Source organism: Crotalus tigris, unplaced genomic scaffold (genome assembly GCF_016545835.1).
Source record: "Crotalus tigris isolate CLP2741 ecotype Arizona unplaced genomic scaffold, ASM1654583v1 scf7180000024324.182252, whole genome shotgun sequence".
In the NCBI taxonomy this organism is placed as follows: Eukaryota; Metazoa; Chordata; class Lepidosauria; order Squamata; family Viperidae; genus Crotalus; species Crotalus tigris.
In genome coordinates this window covers 43-17,057 of record NW_024100495.1, presented here as the reverse complement: position 1 = coordinate 17,057, position 17,015 = coordinate 43, and the positions used below count along the sequence as shown (strand labels likewise).

Below are 17,015 nucleotides of genomic sequence, written 5' to 3'. Positions count from 1 at the left end.
GTACAGGTTCTCCTGTTTGAGCAGGGGGTTGGAATAGATGACCTCCAAGGTCCCTTCCAACTTTTTATTATTATTATTATTATTATTATTATTATTATTATTATTATTATTATGGATCATCGCACAGTCAGCCAGATGTTCAGACTGGATTTGGCATTTTGTCTACCTATCGAGTCCTTACCCAGGACCTGGGATAGGCAGATGTGGATGTTTGATGGTATTACAGATATCGTCGCAGGATGGAAGCAGTTCCTAGTAAGGCCGCCTTTTGCAATTGACTAATAGCGAATTTGTCAATGCCAATGGTGTTCAAGTGGTGCTCCAGTTGTTTTGGGATTGCACCTAAGGAGCCTATGACTATTGGCACTACCCTTGCTTGCTTTTGCCACAGTCTTTCTATTTCTATTTGTAGGTTTTGTATTTTGTTATCTTCTCCAGTTCTTTCTCATCTATTCTGCTGTCTCCAGGCACTGCCATTATTATTATTATTATCATTCATCGCACAGTCAGCCAGATGTTCAGACTGGATTTGGCATTTTGTCTACCTATCGAGTCCTTACCCAGGACCTGGGATAGGCAGATGTGGATGTTTGATGGTATTACAGGTATCGTCGCAGGATGGAAGCAGTTCCTAATAAGGCCGCCTTTTGCAATTGACTAATAGCAAATTTGTCAATGCCAATGGTGTTCAAGTGGTGCTCCAGTTGTTTTGGGATTGCACCCAAGGAGCCTATGACTATTGGTACTACCCTTGCTTGCTTTTGCCACAGTCTTTCTATTTCTATTTGTAGGTCTTTGTATTTTGTTATCTTCTCCAGTTCTTTCTCTTCTATTCTGCTGTCTCCAGGCACTGCCACGTCCACTATCCAGACTTTTTTGTCTTTCTTATCGACAATTGTTAAGTCTGGGGTGTTATGTTGCAGGTGCTTGTCTGTTTGAATTCTGAAGTCCCAGAGCAGTTTAATTTTATCATTTTCTATGACTTTCTCTATTTTATGATCCCACCAGTTTTTGCTTACAGGCAAATGATATTTTTTGCAGATCTTCCAATGCACCATTGTTGCTACTTTGTCATGCCGCTGCTTGTAATCAGTCTGTGCAATCTTCTTGCAACAGCTTACCAAGTGGTCCACTGTTTCTTCAGCTTCTTTGCATAGGCGGCACTTACTGTCTGTTGCTGTCTTCTCAATTTTGACTTTGTATGCATTTGTCCTTAAGGCTTGGTCTTGTGCAGCCAGAATTAGTCCCTCGGTCTCTTTCTTCAATTTTCCTGCTCTTAGCCATTGCCAGGTTTTATTATTATCTGCTTTCCCAGCTATTTTTTTCATGTATTGGCCATGTAGTGCTTTGTCTTCCCATGCCTCTATTCTGTTCTTCATTTGGTCTTTCTTGTAGGCCAGTTTGGTCTCTCCAGTAGTTAGTAAGCCTTCCTGATATACTAATTTCAGTGCATCTTCATCATTGTTCTTCAGATATTCTTCCAAAGCCATTTTTTCTTCTTCAACCATCTGATGTACTTGTAGCATTCCACGCCCACCTATTTGCCTTGGTAGATAAAGTCTATCAATGTCACTGCGTGGATGAAGGGCATGATTCATTGTCATTATTTTTCTGGTCTGCCTATCCATTGCTTTTAGTTCTGCTTGAGTCCAGTCCACTATTCCAGCTGTGTACCTAATGACTGGGATTGCCCAGGTGTTGATTGCCTTTATGGTATTTCCTCCATTGAGTTTGGATTTTAAGATCTTCTTCACTCTCTTGATGTATTCACCTCTAATCTTTTTCTTGACTTCAGTGTGCTTGATGTTGTCAGCTTGAAGGATACCCAAGTATTTGTAGTACTCTTCCTCATCCAGACTCTTAATGTTATTTTCGTGGGGCATCTTGATTCCTTCAGTTTTCACTATTTTTCCTTGTTTGATAGTAAGTGTGGCACATTTGTCCAAGCCAAACTCCATTACAATATCTTGGCTATATATACGGACAGTGTTGAGCAGCGATTCTATTTCAGATGATGTTTTTCCATACAGCTTCAGATCATCCATGTAAAGGAGGTGGGATAGTCTAGCAGATGTTTTTGATGTTTGATAGCCATGTCCTGAGTTATTCAGTATTGTTGACAGAGGAAACAGTGCAATAACAAATAGTAATGGTGATAATGAATCTCCTTGAAATATTCCTCTCTTGATATTAACCTCTCCCAGCTTCTCACCATTGATCTGCAACTGTGTCTTCCATTGTGCCATCGATCTTTGCACAAATTTTCTGATGTTTCTACTGACTCCTGTTATTTCTAGGCACTTGATTATCCAATCATGTGGCAGAGAGTCAAATGCCTTTTTGTAGTCAATCCATGCCACATTCAGGTTGGTCTTCCTTCTCTTGCAGTTTTCCAAGATCATTTTGTCTATTAGGAGTTGATCTTTTGTTCCTCTGCTATTGGGGCGGTTTCCTTTCTGCTCAGGTGGAAAGAGATTGTTTTCAACTAGATGCTGTTGTACTGCATCAGCTACCACACCAGTTAGTAATTTGAAAGTTGTTGGTAAGCAGGTAATTGGCCTGTAGTTACCTGGTGTTGCCCCTTTTGCTGGATTTTTCATTATTAGGTAGGTTTTCCCAGTTGTTAGCCACTTTTCAATTTCTCCTCCTTGTAGTATATTGTTGAACTGCTTGGCAATGAGTGGGTGTATAACAGTTAGATGTTTCAACCAAAACCCATGCAGTTCATCTTCACCTGGTGCTGACCAATTTTTGATTTTCTTTGCTCTTTTTTCTACCATTTTTGTTGTTATTACTAGTTCTTTCATTTCAACTTCTGTTTTATTTGCATCCACCTCTTTTAACCAAGCCGCATCCTTGTTGTATTTCTTTGGGTTATCCCATATCTGCTTCCAGAACTGCACTGTTTCTTCCTTGTCAGGTACTGACTGATTCCTTGCAGTTTCTCCATTGATGGATTGGTAGAAACGTTTCTGATTGGATTGAAATTGGAGGTTCTGCCTATAGTTTGCAATTCGAGCTTCATATCTACTGATTTTCCTGGCTATAGCTGTTATTTGTTGCTTTATTATTTCCAGTGCTTCCTTGATCTTCCTTGTTTCTAAGTGGTATTTCTTGATTAGGTATTCTTTGGTCTTCTTGTTCTTCAGCTTCTTTTCTTTCATCTGTTCTAGCTTGCTTGCATGTGATCTTAACTTGCTGATCTTATTTTCTAGTCTAACCTTCCATTTTTCTGGTGCACTGTTTGTTTGTTTTTCTTTTTGTTGATTTTGCATCCCAGGTATTCTGTTATAACTGCAGCTGTGCTGTACATTAGTTGGTTTGTTTCTTGCAGTGAATTGGTGCTTATACTTGCTATTGCAGTATTTGCATCTTTTAATGCTTGTGCTAGCTGTTTCTTTGGAACAAGCTTCAATGCAGGCAGCCTTATTCTGTTGTTTTTGTGCTGTTCTAGATGCTCAGTTATTCTTTGTTTCAATTCTTTTATTTCTTTAGTTAGAGGGTTTTGTTCTTCCTGAGGAAGAGGTGCCTGGTTTCCAAATGAGAACAGTTGTATATCTCTGCTGGATTCCTTCACTGCCAACTCCCCCTGGTTTGCCTCTACATTCTGAATTACTTCTTGTAAGGCTTTGATTTCTTTGCCCTGGGTAAACCTTTGCAGTTCGTCCAATTCTGTTTCTGTGAATACTTTATTTCGTGTTATAAATCGGCGTTGATCTGCTAGTCTCTGTTCTGTTATTTCTGATTCTGGATGTTGTTCTTTCCAGAATTCGTGCATTCGTTTTAGATATCCTCGTCTTGTTGGACTTGATCTGTAGTAACAGATCATTATTTCTTTGTTTTCCATCACTGTGTATCTGCGACGGGTAAACACCTTTTCTTCCAGTAGTTCTGCAGCTGCTGGCCCTGGTTGCTCAGCCAACAGTCCTGAGTCCTGTAACCCATTTTTCACCAGATATCCAGGAACTCCAATATCTAGTGCGGACCTTGTTAACCCGGGCGACGTCCGAGCCGGTATGGCATTCTGAAATTTACGTCTCACCATATTTTTTATGGGAGAGACACTCTTTGTCTGACTCCTCTGATGAGACCTGTCCAGTATGGTTGAACCTCTGGCATAGCTCTCATCTTCCTCAGAGTACACAAGCCCCACAACCATGTCAAGGTAGTGCCTCACTGGGGGATTATTATTATTATTATTATTATTATTATTATTATTATTATATGTATGCTTTTAAGAATTGCACATGGAGGTTATTCTCCTGCGTGAGTGAGGTCCACCAGCCTTTGCAAACGCTTTGCTCCAATAAAACTTTGTTCCTGGAATCCCAAATGAGTTCGTTTGTCTTGGGAATCCAGACATAATAAAACGTCGGCAAGAAAACAACGGAGGTCCGAGAGCACCAAAGACTTGTTTATTTCAACCCTGAATTACAAATATTCTCCTATTTAGCCCACATCTACCAGGAAATGTTGATGAAGTGCTGAAAACCCATAAGGCTGCTTGCTTTACCAACCCAATCACCGCAGCAGTGGATCTTTTAAAAAGGTATACACACTGTTCTTCTTTCCTGACTTCCCCACTTCCTTCCTCCCTCTTTGTTTTCTGAAGATCCACCGGATTCTCATCGGGCACGACAATGTGGGCCTCCAAGCAGGCTGGCACCTTGGCAGCGTTCAGATTATTATCCCCGTCCACGGCAAGATGTACAACTTCCCCTGCAACCGATGGCTTGACAAAAACGAAGCTGACGGGAAGGTACAGATTGAGGTTTATCCCAGCGAAATCATGGAGATTGAGAAATGTAAGGGATGGAGTGTTTGTTTATTGTCTGTGTCTATCTGTCTGTCTGTCTACCTACCTACCATCTATCTATCTGTCTGCCTGTCGGTCTGCCTGTCTATCTGTCTCTATCTCTATTTCTATCAACTATTTGCTATCTATTTCTTTCTTTTCTTCTATCTATCTATCTATCTATCTATCTATCTATCTATCTATCTATCTATCTATCTATCTATTTATCTATCTACCTACCTACCTACCTACCTACCTACCTACCTACCTACCTACCTACCTATCTATCTATCTATCTATCTATCTATCTATCTATCTATCTATCTATCTATCTATCTATCTATCTATCGATATTCTATCCATCCATATCTATCTATCATCTATCTATCTATCTATCTATCTATCTATCTATCTATCTATCTATCTATCTATCTATCTATCTATCTATCTGTCTGTCTGCCTGTCAGTCTGCCTGTCTATCTGTCTCTATCTCTATTTCTATCAACTATTTGCTATTTCTATTTCTTTCTTCTATCTATCTATCTATCTATCTATCTATCTATCTATCTATCTATCTATCTATATTCTATCTATCTATCTATCTATCTTCTATCAATATCTATCTATCTATCTATCTATCTATCTATCTATCTATCTATCTATCTATCTATCTATATTCTATCAATATCTATCTATCTATCTATCTATCTATCTATCTATCTATATTCTATCAATATCTATCTATATCTATCTATCTATCTATCTATCTATCTATCTATCTATCTATCTATCTATCTATTTTCCTATATCTGCAGTATCTCTATCTTTTTACAGTGTTTATATCTATCTGTATCTATGTATCTATATATCCATCCATCCATCCATCCATCCATCCATCTATCCATCTATCTATCTATCATCCATTATCTATCTATCTATCTATCTATCTATCTATCTATCTATCTATCTATCTATCTATCTTATTTATTCTATATTTCATATTTCTTAACCAACCATCTCCCTCAGAGAGGGGCACTGGGCGGTGTACAATATCATCAACACAATTAAGCATTGAAATTAGAATAATTTAGGATTAAGTTTTTTTAAAAAAAATTTATTTTAGCCAAAAGAAAATGAAAAATGGAAAAATGAACAAAAACAAAACAAAACTAGACAAGAACATTACAAAAACCTGAAATGAAAAAATGAACTTCTCTACCACAGATCCCTGCAATCATTGTCTCCCATTCCATCCAGATCAAATACCCTCCTCTGGCTCTTAATAATGAAACCTCTCCTTGGGAGTCTATTTATAAATTATGTGCCTACTTCGCAAGGAGAGGTGGGAGGGGGGAAAATTATTGTTTTTTAAATATATTTATCAATAGTCAACTAAGGGCAACCATTTGTGTATAAACTTGTTTTGTTTTTTCTTTTTATGCACTTTTTTTTCCTTTGTGTGGTCTTGTCTAGTTTTGTTTTGTTTTAGGTTTTTTTTTTTGCTTTTTATTTCTTTCTTTCTGGAGTTTGTATTTTAATGTTTTAAAAAAGAATAAAAAGAAAAGAAAAAAAGTCCCATCCAAATATTACTTAGTTTTCTTAAGGTCATGTAGGGTAGATAGATGGCAGGGGTTGGACTAGAAGACCTCCAAGATCCCTTCCATCACCATCATCATCATCATCTTCTTCTTCTTCTTCTTCTTCTTCTTCTTCTTCTTCTTCTTCTTCTTCTTCTTCTTCTTCTTCTTCTTCCTCTCCTCCTCCTCCTCCTCCTCCTCCTCCTCTTCCTCTTCCTCTTCCTCTTCTTCTTCTTCAAGCTCAGAAAACACCAAGGACCCCACAGTCATCGTTGTCCTCCTCCTCCTCCTCCTCCTCCACCACCTCTTCTTCTTCTTCTTCTTCTTCTTCTTCTTCTTCTTCTTCTTCTTCTCTTCTTCTTTCTTCTTCTTCTTCTTCTTCTTCTTCTTCTTCTTCTTCTTCTTCTTCTTCTTCTTCTTCTTCTTCTTCTTCTTCTTCTTCTTCTCCTCCTCCTCCTCCTCCTCCTCCTCCTCTTGTTGTTGTTGTTGTTGTTGTTGTTACTGTTATTATAGTATAGAAATAGGAAGTGAAGGAAATGAAAGGCTGAGGAGAAATTGGCTACCATTTGAGAGGAATTAATCCCTGTCAGGTGGATGTTTGAAAAAAAAAAAAAGAATCAAAGTCTTCGGTGCTCATTCCTGCAAAAGATAAATGATGCCTGAATCATTATAAGATGCAATTAAATATTATTCTGTATCACTGAGTTTCAGGTATTTATTTATTTTTTTAAAAAAGAACAACTCCCCAAAGAAATTCTCTAGTTGTTATACAGATTTTTCCCCCCTTACACTTGTGGTTTTATATACAAAAAAATAACCTCATGCTTGTATGCACCTGTCCTAAATTATCTTTTTCTTGGAACATACCCTAAATGTATCCTTTTTTTTCGTGTGACCTCATACATTTCATCTATATTTATTGAGATGGTTTATAATATGGCCACCCAGCAATGTGTCGCTATCTGTAAAAACCTAAAAACAGAAAGCGGGAACAAAAACACCGCGATGCAGAATAAGCATCTTCCATTCCAAGTCATTTCAGGTCAGGGTCAGCTAACATCTGGCCAAGTGCGTGAGGGAAACATCTGGCTTTCCAGGCCTTGTGGAAGGCTAACAGGACCAGAGCTTTCTCCCTCTTGGTTGAACGCTGCACTTAAGAGCAGGCCTTCCTTTCGTTTCATTTCGTAGGGCAGAGCAAAAGGCAGCACGGTGCTTAAAATCCACACAAACCGCCTAAAAAGGACGTCTCCAAATTTTAAAGAAAACCAAAGCAATGAATTTATTTATTTATGTATTTGTTGTTATATAAAATTTTATTAGTTTTTATAGGGTTAGGGATAAGGTGGGGTCGGGATTAAAGTTAGGGTTGGGGACCCCCTGAATTATGGGCAGAGGATGCTAAGGGCAGAACTTCAGATCATCCTTTTGCCTTTGAATGCTCACTTCTCTTCTGCTTGATTTCCATTCCTCCCTCTGAATAAGCCAGAAGAATTAAGGGGTGTGTAAAGCAAGATGAGAAGGGAGGGAAAGGGAGAGAGAGAGAGAGAGAGAGAGAGAGAGAGAGAGAGAGAGAGAGAGAGAGAGGGAGGGAGGGAGGGAGGGAGAAACCCTTATAATTAAGGTGACCAACTTTTTTACAATGAAAAGGAGGACACAAATAAATAGAAGAAAAAAATATTGTAAAAGCTGGCTTGGCCCATGGAAGGTCAACCGCCCACTGCGCCCCCGCTCACAGCCACCCCACCAGCACCACTGCCCTGCCATGTAGAGCGGGCCCCGCAGCTCCCAAAGCACCAGCTGCGCCAGCTCTGGCCCTGGGGGGGAGCCCGCCATTGACACACCCCGCCCACAGCCGCCAAGCCAGCACTACTGCCCCATGTAGAGCGGGCCCCGCAGCTCCCAAAGTACCAGCTGCACTGGCCCCGGGGGGCAGCCCGCCATCAACATACCCCGCCTGCAGCCGCCTCGCCAGCACCACCGCCCACCCTGCACAGCCCCGTGTAGAGAGGGCCCCGCGGCTCCCACAGTACGGGGGGCGGCCGGCTGCTGCTGCCCCTCATAATCCTGCCCGCAGCACCCCTGCTGCCCCTGCCTCTTGCACCCGCAGCCATTATTGCCCTAGCAGAGCCGAAGATCAAGAGAAACTTACCGCTCCAGTGTCCTCCAGGTATCTTCGGAACTAACTAGGAAATGGCGTAGTTGGGTAGCAGGGAGGGGTGCAAAGTTCCTGCCAATTCACCTTCGCTGCAGACAACTTGCATGTGCAAAGTTTGCCAGCCGGGTGTTTTGGTGCGCTCAGCAGCAATTCCTATTGGCTTTCGAAAGCCAATAGGGGGAGTAGCACAGCTCATGCAAAAGTTGGAAAAAAAAACCATAAAAAAAAAGGTGCCGGAACACCGTTCTGAGCGTTCTATGAGGGAAAAAAAGCCCTGCAGATTAGTCTTCAAATATCAAAAAGGAGGACATGTAGGAGGACACTTTTCAAGGGAGGACAGAACTCACAAAAGGAGGAATGTCCTCCCTAAAGGAGGACAGTTGGTCACCTTATTATAATTGTGAAAAGACCTCTCTGCAAGACGTTGAACCCACGCTCTGGATTTCTACGTTTCAATTATTCTCAGCTGCATTTCTCTCTCTTCTGCTCTAAACAAGTGATCAACTATGAGATCTGTACCGTTACCGGAGACGTGCGGAACGCGGGCACCAACGCGAAAGTCTTCCTGCAGGTTTACGGTGAGCTGGGTAAGACGGAGGTCCTTATTTTGAAGAACAGGTCCAACAACCACGAGCGCAGAGCCTCGGAAAAATTCAAGGTATGCTCATGTTAGGATCACGAGGGAATTCTAACGTCCATTTGCAAAGATCCCGAGATACCACCACCATCTTGTTATGTTTTACTTTTAGACTTAGATGATGCTGATGTGGGGGGGGGGTGGAGGAATGTGCATGAGAGTTTAGCTAGACATAACAATACTGGACCTAGTCTGTGAACCAAGGTTATTGAAATAAGAGATGATAAGAATTGGCGGGCTGGAGAACTGGAGGGAAAGCCTGCATTTCAAACTGTGGTCAAAGCATCTGATGTTAGCAGCGTTGACACTCTAAATCAGTGATGGCGAAACTTTTAGAGACGGAGTGCCCAAACTGCAACCCAAAACCCACTTATGCATCATTGGGTGCCAGGTGGGCATGGCCCATTGGCTGGGTGTGGCCCATTGGGTGGGCATGGCTGCAGTGGTAACGGCAGACTGGGTGGGATTAAAAAGTTCAATCAATCAATTCCAATTTCGTGAGATCTTTTTTTTTCCCGTGAGAAGTTGAAGTTGACTAATTGATTAAACCTTTTTTTTTTGGGCACATGGCGGTGGAGGCCTAAAGTGAAAAGGTTTTATACAGTGGTTCTCAACCTTTTTAATGCCGCGACCACCAACCGGTCGTAAGTCGAGGACTACTCAACCAGTCGTAAGTCGAGAACTACTCAACTGGTGCAGCACCGTTTGCAGAATGGGACTTTTGGCGGGCTCAGCAGGGCAGAGACAGCCTGGACAATTCCTATTGGCTTTTGAAAGCCAATAGAATTAGACTCTATTCAAGAGAGTCTATCCTATTGGCTTTCAAAAGCCAATAGAATAAAAGGGAGTAGCTCAGCTAAGGAAAAGGGGGGAAAAAATGGCGGACTGCGTTGTTTGGTGACCCCCGTGAAATGGTCGTTCGACCCCAAATGGGGTCCTGACCCACAGGTTGAGAACCACTGGTTTTATAAAACCCAGCTGAAGGCCTAGGATTGGGACGATGGTGCATGTGCCCACAGAGAGGGCTCTGCGTGCCACCTGTGGCACACATGCCATAGGTTCGCCACCATGGCTGTAGATGATATTTGCGCAACCTTTTGGCTTGCCTGGGCCACATTGAGTGATGAGGAATTGTCTTGGGCCACCTGTAAAATACATACTATTGTTTTATAATATAAAATTAAAGGCCTGGAGACTGAAACGTACGAAGAACGGCTGCAGGACTTGGGTTTGGCCAAGCCTCTGAATGTTGATCACGTGATGAGGGTGAAGCTGCCATGGTTGTAAGTGTGAAGAACAGTCATAAGTTGCTTTTTTTCCAGTGCCATTGTAGCTTTGAGTGGTTACTAAATGAACTGTTGTAAATCAAGGACTACCTGTAGCTTCCCAAAGGTGACAACCGTAAGAGCACATAGAAAATGGAAGTTTTTTTTTTTAATGGCATCTTCCAGCAGCAAAGCTTGCCAAGATGTTCCAGAACAATTCACCAACATGCTGGAAATGTAAAAAAAGTACACGGAACATATTATCATTTATGGTGGACATGCCCAGTTGCGAAAAAATACTGGACTACAACAAGAAAATGGATCGAAGAAATAATAGATCAACCCATAGATTGGAAACCAGAGATCTTTTTGTTGGGTATTTTAAACAGAAAATATAGTAAAGGAATATGGTACTTAATTTTACATATAATAACGGCGGCAAGAATAGCATATGCACAGTGCTGGAAAAATGAGAATATACCATCAGAGGAAGAAGTGATAAGAAAAATCCTGGACTGTGCTGAGATGGACAAATTAACAAAAGAGATAAAAGAAAAGGAAGACACAGAGTACTATATGGAACAAGTGGTATGACTGGTTGGAGACCAGAAATAATAGAGGAGAATAAATATGGAAAGGTCAAAAGTGAAAATATGTGTATAATAATGAATAATAATAATAATATGAATTATTCTTAGTAAGAAGTAGAATATGAAAGAAGAAAAGGGTAAATAAGAAACAACGGGGCAATAAGGACAAATATTCTAAAGAAGAATAAGGGGGGAAATGTAAATAATGGAAGATTACCGTTACGTAATTGCTGTTAAAAAAAGGGGAGAGGAGTATATACTGTGTGTGTATGTGTGTTATGTTTTGCTTTGTTTTGTTTTGTTGGTTAAAAATAAAATTAAAAAAAAAAAGAAAATGGAAGTTTTTGGTTCTCACACCAAGTCCAGTATTATTATGTCTATCTAAACTCTCATGCACACTCCTCTCCCCCCACAGCATCATCTAACTCTAAAAATAAAACATAAATAGTAATAGCAATAGTAGTAAAGTTGGAAGGGTCCTTGGAGGTCATCTAGTCCAACCCCCTGCTCAGGCAGGAAACCCTACACCATTTCGGACAAATGGCTGTCCAGTCTCTTCTTAAAAACTTCCAGTGTTGGAGCATTTACTGCTTCTGGAGGCAGGTTATTCCACTGATTAATTGTTCTCACTGTCAGGAAGTTTCTCCTTAGTTCTAGGTTGCTTCTTTCCTTGATTAGTTTCCACCCATTGCTTCTTGTCCTGCCTTCAGGCGCTTTGGAAAATAGCTTGATTCCCTCTTCTTTATGGCAGCTCCTGAGATATTGGAAGACTGCTATCATGTCCCCCCTTGTCCTTCATTAAACTAGACATACCCAATTCTAGCAATCGTTCCTTATATGGAAAATGGTTGCAACTCCATATGTTGTCAAAGCAAAAACATCTGGTTAGCAGCGTTGACAGTTATTATCAGGATTAATGAAATTAGTGCCATGCAACAGTCTTTTTTTTTTGTAAAAAAAATGACATTTTACTGCTCCCATTTATTACTCCCCTTAAAGATAGAAGCTGTTGATGTTGGCAGAATCTATAAGATCCGAATTGGCCACGATGGCGCGGGTTTTGCAGACGGATGGTTCCTGGAAAACGTCGTCATTAAAAAAATGGGGACAAAGACCAGCAGGGTAGGAAAAAAGAAGAAAAAGAAGAAAAAGATATCCACAGAAGAGAAAGAAGAAGAGGAGACGCACCAGACAGATGCTTTGCAGGTTTATAACTTTGTAGCCCACCGTTGGCTGGCGAGTGACGAAGAGGACAAGGAACTGGTTGTGGAATTGACACCAGAAGAGGCATCTGAGCTTGAAGGTGAATGGGGAACCATCATTGTCTATACTTTTGTGACCATGTTCTAGCATAACCAGCTTTACGGAGGTGTCCTTTAACTGTTCAGTTCAGAGAACTGAAATCGAATGCGTTTGGAAAGGACCGTGCTAGGGAAAGTTCCTTTAGGGTCGTGGTGCAAAATGTATGGTCTGCCTGGTATCGCTTTTTGTGGTCCTCAAAGCCCAAGGAGAGGGGGCAAAGAAAAAGAATGGATTCTTTGGTTTCCGTTGTTGGTGTTGGGGTAGGATTAAGGGGCAAAAGGATGATGATGATTAGAACAGAACAGAACAGAACAGAATAGAACCGAATAAAATAAAAAAATATGGAATGGAATGGAATACATGGAATAGAATAGAGTAGAATAGAATAGAATAGAGTAGAATAGAATAGAATAGAATAGAATAGAATAGAATAGAATAGAATAGAATAGAATAGAATAGAATAGAATAGAATAGAATAGAAAACATGGACTGGACTAGAATAGAATAGAGTGGAATGGAATGGAACGGAACAGAAAATAATAGAATGGAATGGAATGGAGTGGAGTAGAGTAGAGTAGAGTAGAGTAGAGTAGAGTAGAGTAGAATAGAATAGAATAGAATAGAATAGAATAGAATAGAATAGAATAGAATAGAATAGAATAGAATAGAATAATGGAATGTAGAATAGAATAGAATAGAAATAGAACAGAACAGAACAGAACAGAACAGAATAGAATAGAATAGAATATATGGAATGCAACGGAACAGAAAATAATAGAATAGAATAGAATAGAATAGAATAGAATAGAATAGAATAGAATAATGGAATGTAGAATAGAATAGAAATAGAACAGAACAGAACAGAACAGAACAGAATAGAATAGAATAGAATAGAATAGAATAGAATAACAGAATTGGAAGGGACCTTGGAGGTCTTCTAGTCCAGCCCCCTTCTCAAGCAGGAGAACCTGTACCATTTCAGACAAATGGCTGTCCAGTCTCTTCTTAAAAACTTCCAGTGTTGGAGCATTCATCGCTTCTGGAGGCAGGTTGTTCCACTGATTAATTGTTCTAACTGTCAGGAAGTTTCTCCTTAGTTCCAGGTTGCTTCTCTCCTTGATGAGTTTCCCTCCGTTGCTTCTTGTCCTGCCTTCAGGCGCTTTGGAGAACAGCTTGACTCTCTCCTCCTTGTAGCAGCATCTCAAATACTGGAATATTTGAAAAGCTGCAAACAAGGAATAAAAAGAATAAAAGGCCATTAAAGAAAAAACGAGCTAGAATTAAGGAGAAATTACGCGACATTGAGAACAATTAATCCGTGGGAGGGATTGTTTCCAGACGTTGTGGGTGCTTCAACACTGGAGGATTTTAAGAAGAGACTGGACAACCACTTGTCCAGATTGGTATAGGGTCTCCTGCCTGAGCAGAGGGTTGGACTAGATGACCTCCAAGGTCCCTTCCAAATCTATTATTCTATGTTCTATGAACATACAACTCTCTAAACCTGCTTCGATAGCTATTGGGACCTCTGTAAGGACTCACTACTCAAATTTGGCATGAAAGCTGTGATTTTTGGTGACTCCTTCTGGCCTTTTTAATGACAGGCAAAAAAAAAAGAGATGAAAAGAACTGTATTAACATGCACGAGGCACCATAGCCCTATTTTGTTTTAAGTGTAATTCCAAACCACCCAAATACAAAAAAGGGGGGGTGGAGGCAGGGTAAATAAATTCAACCCCATCTCTCTAGGATGACAGCCTGTTATCATTAATCTTGTTCAGTCTTCAAAGGCTGAGAAAGATTTTTAAAAAAACTTTTCCAACCAAAGAACAATGCTACCCTTTTTTGCTTGTATGCTTTGTTTTTTTTAAAAAAAATATTTTATTAAGTTTTTTCAAGATGGGAAAAAGCAAAGGTAATTATGAGTGGTGGGGTTCAGGGTAGGGTTCAAGGGAAGATTTAGGGTGGGGATGGGTACACCAATGAGGTTGCCCCCAATAACATTTCACGGTTTAACAAGCAAGACATCATCCAGATACAAGTATTCCACAGGGCTAATATAACAATCAGTAACTGTAGTCCACAAAAGTAACAGAAATTATAAAGCATATCAATTAATCAAAAGAAAAAAAATCAATCATCTTAACAAATTTCAGTTTCATTATCTCATTTTGCTAACCATTGATAAAAGTTTTTCCATGTTTTATAATAGACTGAGTCTTCTTTCTCTTTAATCTCTAATGTTAATCTATCCATTTCTGCACATTCTAAAATTTTCCTAATTATAATCTCATCTGATAGTATATCTTCATTTTTCCAGTATTGGCAAATGCTATTCTTGCAGCTGTCAATCTATGTGATATTAAATACTTGTTCTCTTTCCCATAATTAGATCCTAATTATTCCTTGCAGAAACAATTCTGGCCTAAATTCTATGTATATTTTAGTTATCTTTTCCAGCCATATATAAATCTCACGCCAGAATTTCTCTGCACTGGGGCACACCCACCAGATGTGATAATAAGTGTCTGGTTTTTGTTTACACTTCGAACAGTTATTCTTGATAAATTAAACTCAGCCTAGTTCTGAGCTGAAAGAGACCATGTGACAAAAACTGATTTAACACTGTCCGGGATATTATTGCCTTAGGATCATTCTTCCAGACAACTGAGTTTTCTTGAATAAAGAAAAAAAAAACCTAACCCTTATATTATATTTCTCTCCATTCTCAGAGCAGCTGGCAGAGATGAGTTGACTAACCTTAAGTTAAGTTCCTCCAAAAGTCCATCTGCCTGCATTCAAAGCCTAAGTTATCCTCCGTTGTCCCGCCAAAGGCATATTGAATTGAGACAGTGGTTATGTGTGAAAAATGGTTGCGTAGTAAGTCACGGTTTTCAGTGCTGTTGCAACTTCAAACGGTCACTAGTTAAGTAGATGGAGAAATGAAACTTCTTCAATTCAGCTGCAGACAGTGGGAGCCTGAAGCCTTGTCAAGGACGCCAGGACGGGTGTGGATTTGAAGCAGACAGTTCCCATAACAAATTCGCCATTAGTCAATTGCAAAAGGCGGCCTTACTGGGAACTGCTTCCATCCTGCATATCTGTAATACCATCAAACATCCACATCTGCCTTTCCCAGGTCCTGGGTAAGGACTCGATAGGTAGACAAAATGCCAAATCCAGTCTGAACATCTGGCTGACTGTGCGATGATCCATAATAATAGTAATAAATGTTGGAAGGGACTTTGGAGGTCATCTAGTCCAATCACCTGCTCAGGCAGGAAACCCTATACTATTTCAGACAAATGGCTGTCCAGTCTCTTCTTAAAAACTTCCAGTGTTGGAGCATTCACAGCTTCTGGAGGCAGGCTGTTCCCCTTGTTAATTGTTCCTGACTGTCAGGAAGTTTCTCCTTAGTTCTAGGTTTGCTTCTCTCCTTGATTAGTTTCCATCCGTTGCTTCTTGTCCTGCCTTCAGGCGCTTTGGAGAATAGCTTGACTCCCTCTTCTTTGGGGCAGCCCCTGAGATACTGGAAGACTGCTATCCTGTCCCCACTCGTCCTTCTCTTCATTAAACTAGACATACCCAATTCCAGCAACTTTTCCTTATATGTTTTAGCCTCCAGTCCCCTGATCATCTTTGTTGCTCTTCTCTGGACTCTTTCTAGAGTCTCAACATCTTTTTTTACTTCATGATGACCAAAACTGGATGCCGTATTCCAAGGGTGGCCTTACCAAGGCCTTGTAAAGTGGTATTAACACTTCACATGATCTTGATTCTCTCCCTCTGTTAATGCAGCCCAGCACTGTGTGGGCCTTTTTGGCAGCTGCAGCACATGGCTGGCTCATATTTACTTAGCCACAGCCTATTTTGGTTTCAAACAAAGGAAGCAGCATCAGAAATTAAGAGTAAAGCATCAGTAAACCAAACAAGCTTCTCAGCTTGTTATACTGGTTTGTAATGAAAAAAAAAAATCAGATTTTCAGCAAAAAAAAAAAAAGTCTGAGGACCACTTGATTGACATGTTAATAATTTACTTTTTCTCTAGCAAACACCTACGAAGTCCATGTTATCACTGGGATGATATGGGGAGCTGGCACTGACGCAAATGTTTACTTGAGCATCTATGGTGAAAGAGGAGACACTGGGGAGCGCCACCTGAAGTACTCAAATCATCTGAACAAGTTTGAAAAGAAACAGGTAAATAGCCAAATAACAAAACTCCAAAGGATTTCCTCCATGTAGAAAGCTATCTATCTATCTGTCTGTCTATCTATCTATCTATCTATCTATCTATCTATCTATCTATCTATCTATCTATCTATCATCTATCATCTATCTATCTATCTTGTCTATCTATGTCTGTCTGTCTGTCTGTCTGTCTACCTGCCTGCCTGCCTGCCTGCCTACCTACCTACTTACCTACCTACCTACCTATCTATCTATCTGTCTGTCTGTCTATCTATCTATCTATCTATCTATCTATCTATCTAGTCTGTCTATCTGTGTCTGTCTATCTATCTATCCATCTATCCATCCGTCCATCCATCCGTCCGTCTCTCTCTCTCATCTATCTATCTATCTATCAATCTATCTATCTATCTATCTATCTATCTATCTATCTATCTATCTATCTATCTTGTCTGTCCATCCATCTATCTATCTATCTATCTATCTATCTATCTATCTATCTA

The 17,015-nt window shown here is 40.2% G+C and overlaps 1 protein-coding gene across 1 annotated transcript in view; it reads left to right on the top strand.

The window, feature by feature from the left end:
• Nucleotides 1–16,566, top strand: part of LOC120299943 (lipoxygenase homology domain-containing protein 1-like) — a gene marked incomplete at its 5' end in the record, with an annotated part of 90,956 nt that extends 74,390 nt beyond the window's left edge. The window contains 4 exons of the mRNA XM_039325302.1: nt 4,613–4,805; nt 9,025–9,185; nt 12,019–12,322; nt 16,370–16,566. Of these exons, the coding sequence (XP_039181236.1) occupies nt 4,613–4,805; nt 9,025–9,185; nt 12,019–12,322; nt 16,370–16,566 (855 nt within the window). The remainder of the gene's footprint in view (nt 1–4,612; nt 4,806–9,024; nt 9,186–12,018; nt 12,323–16,369) is intronic.
• Nucleotides 16,567–17,015: the final 449 nt, after the last annotated feature.